Here is an 18,363-nt window from a genome sequence, read left to right as displayed (position 1 = left end):
AAATAATAATAATTATAATAAAATGAACAATAATAAATAATAAAAAAAAAACAATAAAGAGAAAATAATGAAAGAATAATTATAATATTAATAACTAAATAATAATAAAGAAAATAAATTAAATAAGAAAGATTTGTTTAAATGCTTATTTACTAGATTTGCGACAAAAAGCATTTTATTGTGACTTCACAGTTAGTAATTATTTTTTTTAAATAATAAAATTTGTTTAAATAATAAAATTTATATGTCAAATGTACTTCTTTGTAAAATGAGAAAGCAGAAATTTAGAAAATTAGTATATATGTATGTATATAGAAAATCCTTTTTTTCGTTTCAAGTTTAACAATAGACTTTTACAAACGTTCAAACTTCTCGTTAGTTAATAATGCTGTTTCTTTATTCTTGTAATTTGCTTAATAATTAACATTTTTTTGTAATATTTTTGTTGTTATTTTTGTCTCACTTATTTCTTAACAGCTCTCTATAACATAACTTATCGCTTAATTGTAGAATACAAACAAGCCTAAGGCTTTTTAAGTAGTATTTTTTTTTTTTTTTTTTTGCTTTTGTAAACATAGAAACTTAATTTTTAATGCGCCAATCGGGTTTATATTGATTAGTTTTTTTAATTTTAATTTCTTGCATTGCCTTTAGGTTCGTATAAGAATATGTATAAATGGGAGGAATCAGTCAATTTGTTTTTGTTTTCTTGTTTCATTTATTTTAACAAATTTTTTTTTTTTTTTTGTAATAAAATAAAGTTTTTATTTTCATATGGAAACACTTTATATAATTTAATTACGCGATTTTGTGTAATTTTAACACTTTGTCGCTTTTTGTTTGCAAAGAATGAAAAGCTAGTAAAATTTCCAATTCTTCAACGCACTTAGTAAGCGCTGTAAGACTAGAGCTGCAATAAAAGTAGGTTTAAAAAATCGTATGCATTCTGAAATACTGATGTGAGCGCGCGATGAAAAAAAAAATAAACTAAATGTGCGGTGAGCCTAATTGCAGAAAAAAAATAATAATTAGTCAGTCGGGTCTACAGAACCACAAGGACTCGGTGTTTTACACGGCCATGGCCGGCAGCTCAGCAGCCCGCCCCAAATCTATCTGGGCAATGTTTCTTGTTGTCACAACAATAACAATAATATCAAAAGAACACAAATGAACAACTGAAATTTGTCAAGAAGATGCCCAGCGCCTAAATGCATGCAATTTTAATAACATTTACTAGTCCAGCTGTTGATGGGATAGCCGATTTTCCAACATAAGCAAACCGAATTAATGCGTTGAACGGGTTATTTATATATATGTTATTTACCAATGAGTTTTTAAGTGAAAAATTAAAACGGAAAATATGTAAATACATTATAATGAGTAGCTATGCTGAGCGACGGCTAGACGCTGCTTACTCGCTCAGGTTAGCGCAACTTAAATGTAAAAGTAAACGTTGCAAACAGATTTGCTTGCTTGTCTGGCTGAAAATATGAAATTAAATCCAAAATCGCTTAGCTATTTACCTAGAGCAGAAGAGTATGTAATTAAAAACTACGGTTATAACAAAAATATATCACTTATCATTAGTATACCACGTACAATAATAATATTTAATTGCTTAGTGAAAATGTGAAATGCGAAAATGTTATTTAATAGCATAATTTGCGCATCAATTATAACAAACTGAATGCTTACTGTAATGTATGTGAGTGTGTGTGTGTGTGTTAGTATGTGTTTTTACTAAAATAACGCTGATAATAATAATACGGTATACAAATAAGCATAATTGCTATAATAATTACAATTAAAATTAGCACAATCACAATGGGAAAAGATGCAGGCGTGAAGAATAAACGCTGATGTGTACTCGCCAACGATGACGCGGCCATTGCGCAACCTTTTCGTTCACAACCAGCACAACAACGTGTGTCCGCAATGCGGTCGCTGCTTGCTGGCACGCGACGCCTCCTACGCTTCACTTCATAACGTTTTGCCGCTGCGCGTTTGTCATTCTCCCGCGCCATCGCAACCGCCAATTAAATTACCTGTTCACAGTTGCAGCGCCGACGAGCACAACTATGCTGTCTGGATTTGCGCATATGCGCCGTCAATGCCACCGCATCCATTAGCTGGTCCAGCTGCTGTAGCTGCATTTGCTGTTGGGCCGACTCGCTAAGCGTTACTCACATTTTATGCAGTGCTGCGGCTGTGGCGCCTGGATGCTGCGTCAAACTCTCACTGGACCATGCGGACTGCTGCGGCGCATTCAAGTTGGATTTAGCGCTAGACGGCGTCGATGTCTGCAAATCGAAGCGCGCATAGAAGAGAAGGTACGGCGTCACTGTGATTTTGCGCGCTGGAGACAGTAGTTCCTCGAATTCACGTTGTGTCATCGCTTTGATTTTATCATCGTCGCACATGTACCAGATGGGTTCGCCATTGCTGCTACCCGCCCCCGACAGGCTGCCACAACTGGATGCATAACCGCCAAGAGTGCTGGCTTTGGTGCCGCCGCGTCCAGTGCTGCCATAACCGACTGGGTAGCTATTATAGCCGCTGGTTGTGCTGCTGCCGGCGCTACCAGTGGCGCTGCCGCTGCCATTGCCGCCGGCGCCGGTGTTGCTGCTACCACTGATGCTCATGGTGGAAGACGCGTGATTCGAGCCATTCTGCAGCGTTTCTTCGCTCAACTCATTGTTGCTGGCGCTCAGCTGTTGCTGCTGTTGTTGCAATTGCTGTTGCTGTTGCACGCTGCAAATGCGCGTCGCGCAACACGTCAAACTATGACATGTTGTATTCATACTGAGCTTGCCAATGCCATTCGTAATCGTTTTACTGGTGATGCCATTCAAATTTTTCATATTCTTACTCATATCACCGCTGCTCGACGCTTTACTGCGGCCGAACTTCATCTTCTTCATCAGACTGGAGCCCGACGAGGCGAGCACCGAAGCGGCTGCGCTCGCTGCCGAGGCGGCTTGTATGCCGGGACTGCTGCGTTCGTTAGGCGTCGAGCCGCCGCCTGATGCCGCCGAACCGCCCGCGCCAGCCAGCGGGTAGAGACTATTGTTCGTTAAACCGTTCGCCTGCGTGCCCATTTGCTGTGAGCTATTATTAGTATTGACGTTGCGTCGATCTTTCGGGCAATTCACATACTCATTGGCCCAGTCGAGTGAGCAAGTGTAGGCGATGTAATGCCCTACAGACATGGTGGCGCCCACGTGCGTTATCACACTGTACAATTTGTAGATGTGCAGCTTATTGGCGTCGCTGAGTTTGCAGCATTTCGCGCAGAAGCATTGCAATGTGAAGGATGTGGGTATGTAACTGTTTATCTTCTCCATGCCGCCGGAGAAGCGGCTCAATTGTATGACCAGTAGACGCGGCAGCACTTCATACGAAATGGAGCGTATTGCTTCGGTGTAGCCGGTGCACTGTTCGCAACGATATTTATTCTCGCCACGGAAAAACTCACGGGTCACACAAGAATTCTGTATAAAGATGAAACATTACAAATATTTCGAAATAAAAAACAAACAAATATCACAGTTAAACACACCTGTATAAACGCGCTGGGTTTGTCTGCGTAGTCGGTTAAATCGTAGCCGGAAATGGGCACCGGTACCGCGATATCAATCATACTCTCCTTCTGCTCCGTCACCGTTTCACAGCTCAAGCACTTCGTAGTAGAGATGGTAACACCCTCGAAGTCCTCGCTAAAAAAGTCCAAACCCAATTCGCGTATTTTCTCAGCCAAACGCTCTTTATCTTTCAACGCGCTCACCGGCGATGAGAGTTCACTGCTGGATTCAGTGCCAGTGGTGTAGATCGAAACACCTTTCACCACAGCGCTGGGACTGCTCGCCGATGTGGCGTTCGCTGCGGCCAGCGCGTTGGTGTTGGTTGACGCGGCGCCGCTAAGATCCACTGAATTCAAGTAGAAGAGACTGTTTGCAGTTGCCTGCAAGCCCGCGCCGCTTTGCCCATCCTTGAGTGGAGATTGCAGACGTGTGTTCTTGGAGCTTTTCGATTCGTCTTTTCGCTTGGACTTGCGCGAGAAGAACGACGCTTTCGTTATGTTGCTTGCGCTGAGACTAGATAGCGTTGAATTGGTAGAGCTGGTTGCAGCAGACCCACCAGCACTAAGCGCATTACTGCTATTGGCGTTACCGGTGATGCCGCTTTGTGTGTCGCGTTCGCTAGCATAGCCATCCAACTCGTCGGGATTGCGTATGTAACTATAAATTATAAGTTTTTTTTCATCATTTTAAAGTCAATTTTTGTTTATTAATAATTATGCCACACACTCACCCATTCATTATTAGATCGGGATACTCGCCGATCGCTTTGATCAGCAATTGACAAGTTTCCCGTATACTATTCAGCAGACACATCAAAAACTCATGCGCGTCCTGTTGCTGGTTGCCCTCAAAGATCGCATTCACATCCTGCACAGCATGTAGCAGAGTGTCGGCGTGAAAGGGCTCCGTCGATTCGGCCACCTCATTGCGGTGCAAGCACTGATAGAGCTCATGCAAGCGCTCAGTCAGCATTTGGTGACTACTCTTTTGCCCGATACCGCCGCCGCATCCGCTCGTACTCATGAGCGCGTTCTGTTCTAGCGCTGCCAAGTCTTTGCTGCTGAAACTGCGCGTATTTTCCAATTGCACCGCGCTAATGCCGCGTCCCAATGACGAAGACTTGGCTGCGCGCTGACGCGCAATGCACTGCTGTATGCTTGACAAGTCCACTATGAGATGGTGAAGGTTGTGTAGAAATTGCGGTGCGAAACGTAATGTATACACCACCGAATTTAGGTAGCAAGTATTACCGATGTTGCAGAGCGTCGCCATGGAAGGCGCGTGATTCAGTGTGTTACCATTGCCTAATTGAGTTGTGGCAACTACAGCGCTGCCGCTGCTGTTGGCGCTGCCGGCGAGCCCACTGGTGGAAGCTGATGTCACTGGCATATAGTATTGTTGTGTGATGTCCTGTGTATTATCGGTATCCGAATGTACGGCGCTGGATGACGCGGAAGAAGTGCGCGTCGAGCTAAGATAACCGTTGGTGACAACGCCCGCGGCGGCGCGCGTGTCCGTGTCTGCAGTCTGGTAGCGGCGCTCGTAAAGCGACATTATGCCGCGTGGGCGTTTCCTAACGCTGCCGCTACTTACCGGTGTTACGCAAGTTGTTCTTGCTGCTGGAGCTGGTGTTGTTAATGCGGTACCAGTTACGGCCGTTGGCGTTGTTCTGCCAGTTAAATCTGCAGATACTGTAAAGGGTGATGTTGCGGCCGGTGGGTTTACGCTGGCTGGACTATCAGCTGCCGGCGCTATAACAATGTTGGGTGTGACGATAATCTCAGCCGCTGGCGGGACGCCAATGCAATGGAGCGCAGCAAAATCGAAACTGCTCGGCGATAAGTGTAACACCGGTGGCGGTGTGAGTTTGTGTGTGTTGCTGTTGCGCTTGCGTGCTGCTGCAACACTGCTGTCGCGTTTGCGCTTGCTACCACCTTTTTTCACCTCTACTTCTAGCGGTTCGATTTTGTTCAGCAACGCCTCATCTAAATGGAACCAAGCTGCAACGGAAGATAGATTTTTTACAATATTTTATACTATCATCCTGCCACATAATTTAATATTAAACATCATTGTTACTTTTTTTATTGTATGTTCTCACCTGCGTGTCTTTTCACCCGCAGGTCGCCACTGCTTCTTTCGAATGCGCTTTGTTTCTTCTTCTCCGAAATGCGTTCCTTTAATTTCTTGCGATTACGTAAGCTCGCTAGGCGCTCAACAGTTTCCTTGCTCTTAACGGAAACTTTGAGCGCAGAGAATGTTGTGGTAGCTGCTGCTGCTGCCGCCGCTTTAGCTTTAGTTTTATTCTTGCGTTTGGTAAAATTGGTGACGCTTCGGCGTCTGCGCAGTTGACGTCTACCACCGGCGCCAACTGGTGGGCGAACCTGAGGTACACCAACAGCGTTGCCCGCTACAACAGCGCTTGTGCCACCTGCTGCTGTGATACCCGATTTACCGCCTGCGCTAACACTTTGTAATTCTGCTTCCGGACAAGTTTCGATAACAATGGGATATAATGTGGGAAAATATGGTGGGGAATAGCGTTTTCTAGACGCGTACTTTCGGGTATTGGTGAGTGTTTTGTTAGCAGCTTCGTCACTTATTTCGACTGTAGGTTTGGCACTATCTGGACCAGCGTTGGTCTTACGAGTAATACGTTTCTTGGATCTCTGTCTGCCTCGTCGTTTTTTACGTTGTCGTCTGTTCTTAACTTCGTCTTGTCTTTGTTTTTGTTCTGATTCTATTTGTTCGTTTGACTGTTCTTGTGTTTGTTGTTGTTGTGTTAAAGTGTATTCTGTTGGTGTATTATTTTGCTGTATATCGGACTCAGGGCTTATAAGAATTATTGTTTCTGTTACGATTTTAGCTGTTTGTATTGGAAGACACACCTCGTCGTTAATTAATTTTTTTGCAGCATTTCTGGGCATTTTTTGAACACCTGTAAGCAAAGCGGTACAATTCATTTCTTCATCAAAACAAAACATTATTATAAATTAATTATTTTCATTTATTACTATAAAGCTTAATCTATATAATTTTTTTTTATGGTTTTCCACAAACCGCATTTTGTACCCCATTTTCGGAGCAGTTCATTGTCCACAAAATCCCAAAATCAAATTCGTCTATGCTTTGGAGAAACTGGTAATTTGCTGTTTAGGACCGTTGTATTGTTAGCAAAAGCGTGAAAAGTATAAAACCGAGAAACGCGTGTGTCACTATCGCCTGCCTAACCAAACTTTACTGGGTTTATTCAAATGTTCCCATTCAACACCAACTTTACTACTGTTATTTCCAAGTGGGAGAACATGTGAGCAAATTTTTCGACACTAGCAGCGCTTATCAGTTGATTTTCGCTTTGATTTATTTTATTTTTGTCGAAGAAAACGACGTTAAATAAATAAACACTTAACACCTTTTTGTGATATGCGCCACTCACATACATGTATATATGTATGTACGCAAAGTGCCTACAAAATGTATTAAATAATCATTGATTATTTAATGGAAGAATGAATGTTGGGGACATTATCAGAGCGGAGGGCTCATACACAATAACAGATGTGATAGAAAAATAGCAAGACATACATACTTAATGCGGTACTGAAAGTTTGGCGTACAGTGTTGTAAAAAAATATTATATAACGAAAGAGTACAAAAGGCGCCTCTAAAAGGCTTCCAAGTTTCAAGTTATCTCTTTCTTTAATATAATATCTTGAATCGATCAAGAACCCCTTTAACACTGTATAACACATTGCTGACGGCATTAATCACTTTCCTCTTATCAACGTTAGAGCACTTTCTGTGGCACATACTTAACTGTAAGGCAATTCGAGATACAAATTAATATAAAAAATACAAATTTAATGTAAAAAATACAAATATTGATAAATTTTAGTTGAAATTTTGTATATACATTTGTTTCTTATTTTTTGTGTAGCAACAAAAGTACTTGTTGATTTTGTAAATATATGTTAATAAAATCATAAAACTTTCAATTCATATATTAGCTTATCATTTGAAAGTGAAAATATAATCTAACTGTATGGACTTGTTATTTGCCCATTGTAAATAAACTAATTTCCCATCGTTGCATTTATGTAGGTGTTAAGTTTTGACACATACATATGTACATATAGCTATCAATAATATAATCAATTTCGTAAGGTGTTATCGCACGCATACAGGTGTACCTATGTGTGTCCACAGTTGCACTGGTAGTTCGTGATAAAGGAGACCCTGTAAAGACTTTTATCATTCTTATTATTCTGAGTAATTTACGGTTTTTTTACTATTTTGCATGCATGCAATTTTTATTAATTGTATGATTCAACCTAGTCATACACATATGCGCTATAAATAACATTATTGGCTGGAGTGATAAATGCGGTGTGAGAAGGGTAACATAGCGAGCAAAGCAATGAATCATTAACTAATGATTATAAACGATAATAAGGAATGCCAAAATATCTACATACTTACACACAAGCGCCATAGTAAACAATTTGACATAATTATTTTTGAATTTAAGTTTAGAATTCAACCGATAAGTGGATAGAAGATATGCATATTCATACATATCTACATGTACATACATACATCTGAATTTCAGTTTTAATTTAGTGAGCTAGCTAAGGGGCGACTATATAACTATTTATAAACATAAATACAAGTATGTACATATTCCACTGATAATAACCATATTGTAGTGAAATGTTGAGACTCTCTAACATAGCAGGTAAAAAAGCTTTCGCAGATGATGAGCATGATGGATAAAGCGATAAAATAGATGTAAATATAAAACTGAAAATTTCGGTAAATCCTGAAGTAGATATGGGAGAAAGAAAAATGTTCATTGATAATGATATTAAATATTTAGCGCTTTATCTCCTTGACAAGGTTGTTAAAAAATAACTTTATAAAATAAACACCGACAAATTAGCATTTGTTTAATCCCGTTAAACAAAAGCACATAGCTGGTGTAGATGCTTTCGTACCAGAGTTCAAAGTGATGAAGTTTTGTATATAAAGACCCAGGTCTTTGTCTCATGTTGCATAGCAATGTTGTTCAGAATGATCCGTCGAATATTTCACGCATACGCGCTTTTATAGAAAAAAACATCATATGCCCTATACATATAGTATATCATTTATCGACAATTTGGTATTGTGTTTCTTTAATATTTATTTGGTGACCTACGCAATAATACTCGTAATATAATAATATAAGATCAGAAAAAACATAACTTCGGTTTCATCCTTCACAAAAACAACGGTTATGCACGTACATACATACGCTATAGAGGACCGATCTGAACAATTGTTTCGGAGATTGCTGCCTTATATAATAACATCTCGTCAAATAAAACAAACTACCATACAAAGACATGATTTTGGTTGTATGGCAGCTATAGTAGTGTCAGTGTATAATAAAAAAATCTAATATAAAAATTTGAATAGAATTGATAGTTATTGAAATTTGTATTTACAAACACAACATGTAAACATATTTACAAGCATAGGTGTGTAATGTATTGTTGAAAGTATGGCACGATGACCGCCACCGAACGTCGAGTGACCGCCGGCGAAGCAAGGCCAAAGGCAAGGCACTGCATACTCATCAACTTTAAACTACTAACTAGTACTACAAGTTAAATATGTTTATACATTTGCCACAATTTCACTACTATGGACGTTTTGTATATTTTAATATTGCATGCGCAGGCTTGATATGAACCTACAAATGGGGTGCAAATGGCTAATGTGCGAAAGGTGAGGGTGCATTTAATGGGCACAAGTGTCGTGGAGGTAGCAAGTGCAACATCAGAAGAAACGGCAGCGACTGTGACAGCACACACAAACATGCACTTAAACCGGGTATACTAAAGAACACATAAGCGGTTTATAAACATATTTTGAAGGAAGACAAAAACAATTTTACTATTGATTTGTTGCTGGATCGAAGGTCACATGTCAGAAAAAAACATGAGCATACATATATATGTAAATATAACAGCAAAACAAGTATAACAGACAGTTGATATTTCAAAAGGTAGCAAATATTAAAACTTTGAGCCTTTACATGATGTCGGTTGCAGGAAAAAGTAGACTGTATATTTATTATACGTAAGCTTTTGAAACAGTTAGGTAATGCAGAAGCTACTTTCGCTGTCGCTATATAAATACGTATGTATATCGCTGGTAATAGCACCGCCGCTATCACTGCTACATGTTCGCGTTCTGCGAATTATAAATTAGCTTCACTGTTGTTATTTGATATTGTTAGATTTTGCAAATTTCCTATTTACGTTGTATGTATAGTATTGTCTACTTATATTAGTCTGTTATCTAGTAAGCGTCCCATTGCAATCGTTAGCATATATTTGTATATCGTCTTGCACTTGCATATAATTCGTACTAAACTTTTTATTTTGTATGCATTTACACAGTTTCTTAACAATTGTATATTCTTCGATTACTTACATAGCCTTTTGGAAATGCATTTGCTACTGTTACTGTAGTCGTCAGATGTCCAGTTACAGCTGGCGGCTCTACTTTCGTTATTATCGCATTGGGTCGGCAATTGACCGTAGATTTGGAGCAGGTCTAACGACTATGTGTCTGTTAAAAGAATCAACCAAACTTTCACGTTATAGCTGCATCTCCTTATGATGATGTTGATCCTCTGATAGAAGTGTTACTATAATTTTTCAATCGTTATTAGAATTTGCATACAATTACTACTTTCATAGTTTTTTATTTGTACCAAATCGATTTTTTCGCTACGGCTTCGGGTTCGATTATTTGTCCACGCACACACATTTACTACGTTTAATGTTTTTCACATAGGCGTGTAAATTGCACTATTCTATATGTTCGGGATAATTTTGGACCATCACCAATCATGTGATGATTTTACCAGTTCCACAAGCAGATTGCATATTTGTGCATATGTAAAATTGTCTTATAATAGAAAATTCTTGTTGACAATTTTTTGATTTCCACTCTGTTTTGCACAATTTATCAAAAGCTAACTGCAATAACGATTTTCCGTTTATCCAATCTATAGTTTTCAATACTCGTAATAATATTCGCCTACTCGCTTTCTCTGCTTTTTTCTTGATTTCCCCGTATGTCGTTTTATCGAACACCTTTTCCGTTTCTTCACGCCGCACACAAATATATGCAATGGACACTACTCCAGACGTCGCGTATAATCTTTACAGTTTATTAGCAATCCAATTTTTTGCCTTTTTAGCCAAAATCAAGGCTGCGTCTTGCAATTATTTCTTTTTACCTATACTTAAACGATTCTTTAACATAAATCTATAATAAAAACACTGAGATTTTATGGTTGAAAGCAGTAAATATGAGAAATTTGTAGGACCGGCCGAGCAAATTTAGGAAATTTTCCGAGATCGGCGTTAAGTTAGCTGCCCTGGAATGTGACAATTCAGCTTGGAGTGAAAAATCTGAGCTGGAAAAGCTTTGAAAGGTGCAGTGTTACCAGATAAGAAATTCATGTGAAATGTAAGGTGACTCATATTCTTCCAATTGGAAATTGCAAAGGATTGTGCTACAATTCCTTTAATAACATACACTTTTCCCTAAATAACTCTCTTTGCTTGTCAGTCGCAAATTTATTTGATATTAACAGTTGTTGACTTTCACTTTTGACGTATTTATTTTATAAATAAACACGACTTGTGTCATAAAAAATTATTTAAAAATACATGGGCCTAGTATTATTTGAAATCCAATTGGCTTAAAATATATTTAAGCACTTTATTTAGTGCGTACTCTTTTTAATATGGAAACTGTTACTAATTTATTAAAATCTATAACTGCTCCCAAAATGTTAGATTCTACTAAGCTTAATTACACAAAAATTTGAAAAACATTTAAGTGGCAGCTCCTAAATTCTGTCCAATTCCTTCGACAGATGTCAACGGCGGGCCGGCTACTGTCACTCTTCCTTCTCTCCGGCAAGTAGAAATCATGGCGACAGGCGTAAGTAAAATTTTGCAAATTTTATTTGCAAATATCTAAAACATCGATCTGTTTAAGGAGCAAATAAGCTTCTGCAAAACTGGATAATTTCAGTATAAATAATTTTCATTTGAAATTTTTTTTGTTTACAGACGCTTTATACCTACCCAGAAAATTTCCGTGCGTACAAGGCACTCATCGCTGCCCAGTACTCTGGAGCTCAGGTGAAAGTAGCCGAAAACTTCGTTTTCGGTGAGACCAACAAATCTGCCGAATTTCTGAAGAAGTTCCCTAGTGGCAAGGTAAGGCTCATTATCGAAAAAAATAAGTTTTATAAGTTAACTGTATAGACCAACTTGCTTAGAAGGTTGCGTGTGCACACGTCATCACCATTGGATTGTTACTCATACGCACTTTCCTTTTTTTTTTTTTATATACAAATTTTCTAGGTGCCTGCTTTCGAAACCGCTGAAGGCAAGTACTTGTCCGAGTCGAATGCCATAGCTTTCTATGTAGCTAATGAACAGTTGCGCGGTGGTAAATGCCCATTGGCTCAGGCTGAAGTCTTACAGTGGTTATCTTATGCTGACAATGAGATTGTTCCAGCATCCTGTTCATGGGTCTTCCCCTTGTTGGGCATTATGCCACAACAGAAGAACAGTACCGCCAAACAAGACGCCACCGCTATTCTGAGTGTGTTGAACAACAAGCTGTTAAATAGCACGTTCTTGGTCGGTGAACGTATCACACTAGCTGACATTGTCGTCTTTAGCAGCCTTTTGCACTTGTATCAGTATGTTTTGGAACCGAAAGTACGCGCTGAATTCGGTAATGTAAACCGTTGGTTCGTAACTATCCTCAATCAACCACAAGTAAAGGCTGTCGTAAAGAACTACACTTTGTGTGAGACAGCGCTTGTATTCGATCCAAAAAAATATGCTGAATTCATTGGTAAAACTGGCGGTGCTAGCGATAAGAAACAACAAGCTAAAGCGAAGGAAGAGAAGAAGCCGAAAGAAGAAAAGAAGAAGGAGGAAAAACCCAAGGAAGAATTAGATGCTGCTGAGGAAGCACTTCTGGCTGAACCCAAGTCCAAGGATCCCTTCGATGCAATGCCAAAAGGAACCTTCAACTTCGATGACTTCAAACGTTCTTACTCCAACGAGGATGAGTCTGTATCCATTCCTTATTTCTGGCAAAAATTCGATCCGGAAAACTATTCCATCTGGTTCGGAGAATATAAATACAACGATGAGCTGAGCAAGGTATTCATGTCATGCAATCTCATCACTGGTATGTTCCAACGTTTGGATAAAATGCGTAAGCAAGCTTTTGCTTCAGTGTGTCTCTTTGGCGAGGACAACAACAGCACCATCTCAGGAGTTTGGGTGTGGCGCGGCCAAGATTTGGCCTTCACTCTTTCACCCGACTGGCAAATCGACTACGACTGCTACTCGTGGAAGAAACTTGACGCCAGCTCCGAAGAAACCAAAAAGTTGGTGCAACAGTACTTCTCATGGACTGGTACAGATAAGGATGGCCGCAAATTCAACCAGGGCAAAATCTTCAAATAAGTGGATGAACACATCATACGTAGTTGAGATTTGAGCATCAATAAGTAGTTATCGTCTCACCAAATGTGTCCTAATTTAAAGTTAACCGACTAAACCCTATCAGCCATCCTGAAAATAAATTTATAAGCTCACGAAAATCAATGCCTTTTTGTAATAAACATTCGTAGGTTTGTTTCTTTTTATAAGTGCAGCAAACAGCCAGCTGAGAAAATATTATTTATATTAAACAAAAACTGTTCTTTTTAATAAAAATTAAAAAAAAAAAATAAAACTAGCTTCATTTATAAAGTTTCTATAAAAATTACTGATGAACTGATATCAGATTTCATGTTTAGTTGACTAAAAAAATCGTTTTTTAATTTGTTTACAATTTATTGTATAAGTAGCACATATCATCAATATTATAGATTAACTTTAGCTCGCTTAACATGCTTCCAAAGCAAATATTAAAGTATTTTTCATTTCAGGGAAGTCATTTGACATATAACGGATCGGTATAATTTTACTGCTCAAAAAATGCTTTTAGTGAGATAAATCAAAATAATAAACCAACTGTTAATATCAAATTCAATAACGTATTATTGTAATGCTCTATATCTCCGTATATTTTGTCATCGTATCGGTTGGCACAATGATACCAACAACAGTGGATTGCCGCTATCGTCGAAAGCAGCGAACGGAACTCTAGCTTACTTTTTTCTTTGTAAAACAACTGGTCCAACGTTATCTCCAGTTTGTTTGTTATGTTCACCATGACTGCCATCACAATAAGGCCACTACAAAATTAATTTTTAAAATTGTTAGCCATCAACAACAATGAATTAAAATTTACTGATTAACTTACGTTCTTAGTTTTCCAGCACCGACAAAAAGCTGCCTTTTCGGCGATATTTTCAATGTCAATCATGTCTACCACCTTCGCTTCCGATTTGCGTATAGATTGATTACAGCGGCCCGAACCGCTGCAGCCCTTTCGCGCCGCTGGACAAAATGCTAAATATGAAACGTAGCCAAGGCCAGCAACAACGGCAGTGGGTGGAACGAGCGCCAACCAATCCTTAACTATTTGCACACAAAATAATAAAAGTTTGAATTGTGTTAGTATATTGTATGAAATAGGCTATACTTATGTGTTCAAGTCATAAAAACTAGTACTAATTTGACCTCTGCTTGCGCCAATTAACATACATATGCATATTAATATGAATGAGAACATTTGAAGTAAATGTTTAAAAACATTCAATTCGAAGGTAGCGGTTCCGTTGGCACAAAGTACAAAACCGTCTTTTACTTAAAACAACATTGATTAACTGGTTTTTAAAAATGGATATTCTTATCTGCATTTGTCATTCAAATAATGTTTTGTTATTTACATTTCATTTGTTTTTTGATTGCCTACGCCAGTGCATTTGATTCTAAAGACTATTGCATAATCAGAAAATGTAAATATAAATCTGTAGCATTTAATGCAACTTAAGTGCAAGGACAGGCGAGTAATTGAAAACGAGGGAGTGGAGTGGTGGTTGACAGAAATCCTCACATATGAAGAATGTGCAAAATATGTTAATATTAGTTTCAAATAATATTTGACCTCATTTCGTTTTATGGCACAAGAAATATAAGTATGGACAATCTTTTCACATTCACTCTAGATTTGTTCAATATACAACTGTATGCAAATTTGCATTACTTACATGACAATTTGAACCAACCGGTGAATGAATCGGGAATTGGCAAGTTGGACAAGTAGTCTGGAATTGTTGTTTTCACTAAACTCGAAACTCCCTGCATTTTTATTAATGAATTACTAAATAACTTTTTAAGTTTACACTGTTTCTAATAACTTTCAGTGCTTCGTGTTTCTACACGCTAACGCAATGACAGTACGCTATAAAATCAAAGGCAACACCAAAAGTCAATCCACCGATTCGTATGCTTATTTTGACGTTTGACATTTAACCATATTTATATGTTTTGCGATTACCTCCTTTAGTTAGAGTCGCATTTCACATTACAAAAATACACATATATACACAGATATGCATTGATTATACAAAAAAATGAATACATGCATATATATAAATAAATTAATATATATAAATAAGTTTAATTTTATAAATAAATGTGCTTAAAACATAATATTTTTTTGTTTTGATCCGCTACACATGAAACCCCTTTATCGTTTTTACGTGTCTACATCTATCTCAATTATAACCAAGAGAATAAAGTTGCCTAATAAATAACTTTTTAAGTTTAAACTATTTCTAATAACTTTCAATGCTTCTTGTAGAGATCTCTGACAGTACGGTACAAAATCAAAGGCAACCATCGTAAATGAGGAGTAGGGAACTATCAGCTGATCCCATGTAAACAATGGTACAGCTGATAGGTGTCAATGGAGAAATATACAGGGGAGTTTGGGGTTGAGTTTCTAGTGGATGCTTTTCAACCGCAAAATGGTTGCAATGTGTTATTTTTGTATCAAAAATATTGGTTATATGTAACACGGCACGATTCCGATTATACGATTAATAGTAAAATTGTGGTCTTTGCCTTAAAATTCTCATCCACGCATTTAGGGATTGCGTTTTTTTCTATAAATATTATATTCATACTATTGAATATTAACCACAAGACAATTCTAAAAATAATAATTAAAAGTTGGTGTTTAACAACACTGTTTCGAAGGTATCGAACATATGTTTTTCCTGACGCCGCCAATTGCGAATGACTTTCGAAAACAAATTCGTAAAACTACAAAACGTAAATAAAAAAAAATTAAAACTAGAAAACAAATAATAGTGGAATCCCTTTCTTTGTGAACGTTTAGCCAATCAACGAAAAGCGAAAAGTTGCATAAAAGAAAAGCAACTAAAAATACTTGTAATCAATTTAATTATTTTTCGGAGCGATAAGCTGATGCGCACTTAAGCCCATTGAACAGTGTTGCTGAATCACAGCCGTTACTCATTCATATGGTCAGTTTGGGACACAATTTCAACGCAAATAGGGTAAACGTAATTAGACTTTAGTGAAAAATAAATGTGCACAATTACATTTTTTGCAATAACTTGAACAGAGTGCTCAATACATGAACATGGGTGATAATCGTGCATCTGTTACGCCAAGCAACGCTGCAGCCGGTGTGGGTGCTGGTAACTTTGGTAGCGACACACAAGAGCTGCTTGATCCAGTATTAACTTCAAATACGGATGGTACCTTTAAATCTCTCAAAACAATACCGGCTTTTAGGTAAGTTTTAATATTGATGTGATTCGTGATCAGACAATGTGACATTTGGAGATTGGAGAAAATAAATTTAATTTTGCAATTACGTACATTTTATTTTGTATATATAAAATTTTTTAATAGAATATGTGTAAATCACTACCCTGACCTACCATTCTGAAAAATATAACTTCAAAAGTTTACGTTTTGTTTTTACAGTATTCATTTGCTGATTTCAACTGTAATCTCTTTTATTGGCATTGTGCTTGCATTTGCATGGCCAGAGGACAAACGTTGCGAAGCGTATTTTATTATGCTATACTTACGTGCGACTTTTTGGGTGATAACATTTGTAAGTACAAATAAATGTTATATATGTATATGTATAAATATATTCAACATTTTGTTACTGGCAGCTGTTCGATCACTTAATTAAAAAGCATCACGACGATTTACGCCTGAATGGTTATCATGAATTCCATCGTGCCACGGCCATGCAAAAGAGTATACCACTAAATGTGGTATCGCTTTGGAACTCCATGCTATTGGCTGTACAAGCGGGTATTCATCACTATTATGGTGTAAATTTCTGGCAACATTGTGCGGAAGGGTTTCTCTCGCCGGTTTCTTATATTGCCGGTTTCAACACTTTAGAGACACTGGTATTGAGTGCAACTCACGGTTGCTATATATGTAAGTATGCCGAGCTTTAAGTAAAATTAAATATATACTCTAATATATTTAAAATGAATTTTTGTACCAAATAGCGAAAGTGCGGAAATTTAATAAATCCGCCCCACCACCCGATGCGCTGCGTGGTGGTAATAGTGCTTCCGGTTCACTGGGCCTAATGCAACCTGGTGGCAATACTACTGAGTTGCTAGAGAAACAGGTAGTTATTTATTATTACAAGTGTCTTTAATAAAATGATTTATTTGGCATATAACATTTTATTACAGGCCGATCTTATTGCCTACCTGAAGGATCATAATCAGAAATTAAATCAAAAATTGCACCAAATGCAGTTAAATGCGCGCACCGTGAACTTGACAGCTTGAAGCTGAAAGAGGTTCGGAGTCACAATAACATATTAAACTAAATACGAAACGAAAGAGTAAATTGAAAAGTAGTATCTTACTGTCATATCAAGTGAAAATTATAATTGAGTTGAAGTTTCAAATCATTGCGATCTGTATTACTATGTGTTACTACTTATATACTAACTATTATATCCATTTTATTGGTTACTAGTTTTTATTAGAGAACGATATCTGAAATTTGATATTTTCCAAATTTTGTTTGTATGCAAAATATGTATATGCGATTTGTTTTATCTTTATTACTACCATAATTTAGTGTATTTGAATCATTGTGTAAATTTGGCAAACATGGACTGATGTTTTAATCCGTTTAAATAAAGCTATAATAACAAGTTTTTATACACGAAATGCAAATTTATTTATGCCTGCCTATTCAATTAATTGTCGATAGACCGAAAGAAGAAAATACGTATTGACCTATAAAGCCGCTAGCATCTATTCCTCTGGCCGAAGTAGTTCTAGTGTCAACTTGGAATTTTTTATCTTCTCCCTAAGTTTTCTGGTGAAAACAAATGAAAAACATGACGCTGCACCTAAATAATTTTAAAGACTACCTTTTCGGACTTTTGCCTGGTTCCATCCAGTTTACATACATACGAGTATGTTTATTTGGTCAAAATAATTTGTTGGTCACTATTTAACGAGTGGATTACAGCTCTCTCACTATATACGTGTGTTAGTTGTTGTTGTTATTGTAGTGGTAGAAAACATTGCTAAAGTAATTTGGGAGAATGCTGCCGTTTTAAAAGTCCTTGGTCGGTCCGTTTCGGTTTCGAAGACCAAACTGTCGCGAGAACGTCATCACTTGGTCCAGAAATTTGAGGTCAGTAGATTTCATTCTTCGCCGTTTTCTCCAAGTGCCACTCTACGATTGGAGCCTATTGACCGAATGGC

General features: G+C 37.7%; 4 protein-coding genes across 5 annotated transcripts; 2 read left to right on the top strand and 2 right to left on the bottom strand.

The window, feature by feature from the left end:
• Nucleotides 1–369: 369 nt before the first annotated feature.
• Nucleotides 370–11,022, bottom strand: LOC126751156 (uncharacterized). Of its 2 annotated transcripts, XM_050461178.1 has the most exons (6): nucleotides 10,345–11,022; nucleotides 10,062–10,278; nucleotides 5,683–6,519; nucleotides 4,312–5,581; nucleotides 3,560–4,238; nucleotides 370–3,491 (listed from the first exon to the last, which is right to left on the bottom strand). In XM_050461178.1, the coding sequence occupies exons 3-6, from the start codon at nucleotides 6,506–6,508 to the stop codon at nucleotides 2,184–2,186; spliced, it is 4,083 nt and encodes a 1,360-aa protein (XP_050317135.1). In that variant the 5' UTR covers nucleotides 6,509–6,519; nucleotides 10,062–10,278; nucleotides 10,345–11,022; the 3' UTR covers nucleotides 370–2,183. The 2 variants fall into 2 exon arrangements, with proteins under 2 accessions (XP_050317135.1, XP_050317134.1); XM_050461177.1 differs by having other exon boundaries at nucleotides 10,062–11,022.
• Nucleotides 11,023–11,517: 495 nt separating this feature from the next.
• On the top strand, nucleotides 11,518–13,278 carry LOC126751169 (elongation factor 1-gamma). The gene is made up of 3 exons (XM_050461214.1): nucleotides 11,518–11,588; nucleotides 11,720–11,869; nucleotides 12,017–13,278. The coding sequence occupies exons 1-3, from the start codon at nucleotides 11,577–11,579 to the stop codon at nucleotides 13,139–13,141; spliced, it is 1,287 nt and encodes a 428-aa protein (XP_050317171.1). The 5' UTR covers nucleotides 11,518–11,576; the 3' UTR covers nucleotides 13,142–13,278.
• Nucleotides 13,279–13,492: 214 nt separating this feature from the next.
• On the bottom strand, nucleotides 13,493–15,051 carry LOC126751179 (CDGSH iron-sulfur domain-containing protein 2 homolog). Its single transcript, XM_050461225.1, has 3 exons — nucleotides 14,836–15,051; nucleotides 13,986–14,203; nucleotides 13,493–13,917 (listed from the first exon to the last, which is right to left on the bottom strand). The coding sequence occupies exons 1-3, from the start codon at nucleotides 14,930–14,932 to the stop codon at nucleotides 13,831–13,833; spliced, it is 402 nt and encodes a 133-aa protein (XP_050317182.1). The 5' UTR covers nucleotides 14,933–15,051; the 3' UTR covers nucleotides 13,493–13,830.
• An 822-nt stretch (nucleotides 15,052–15,873) lies between these two features.
• On the top strand, nucleotides 15,874–17,817 carry LOC126751175 (transmembrane protein 192). Its single transcript, XM_050461222.1, has 6 exons — nucleotides 15,874–16,152; nucleotides 16,221–16,393; nucleotides 16,589–16,721; nucleotides 16,786–17,062; nucleotides 17,137–17,261; nucleotides 17,329–17,817. Exons 1-6 carry the CDS (start codon nucleotides 16,117–16,119, stop codon nucleotides 17,425–17,427), a joined length of 843 nt encoding a protein of 280 aa, XP_050317179.1. The 5' UTR covers nucleotides 15,874–16,116; the 3' UTR covers nucleotides 17,428–17,817.
• The last annotated feature ends 546 nt before the right edge of the window (nucleotides 17,818–18,363 follow it).

This window comes from Bactrocera neohumeralis, chromosome 2 (genome assembly GCF_024586455.1).
Source record: "Bactrocera neohumeralis isolate Rockhampton chromosome 2, APGP_CSIRO_Bneo_wtdbg2-racon-allhic-juicebox.fasta_v2, whole genome shotgun sequence".
NCBI classification, from domain to species: domain Eukaryota; kingdom Metazoa; phylum Arthropoda; class Insecta; order Diptera; family Tephritidae; genus Bactrocera; species Bactrocera neohumeralis.
Note: the sequence above shows the minus strand (reverse complement) of the source record. Positions and strands in the feature narration are given on the sequence as shown.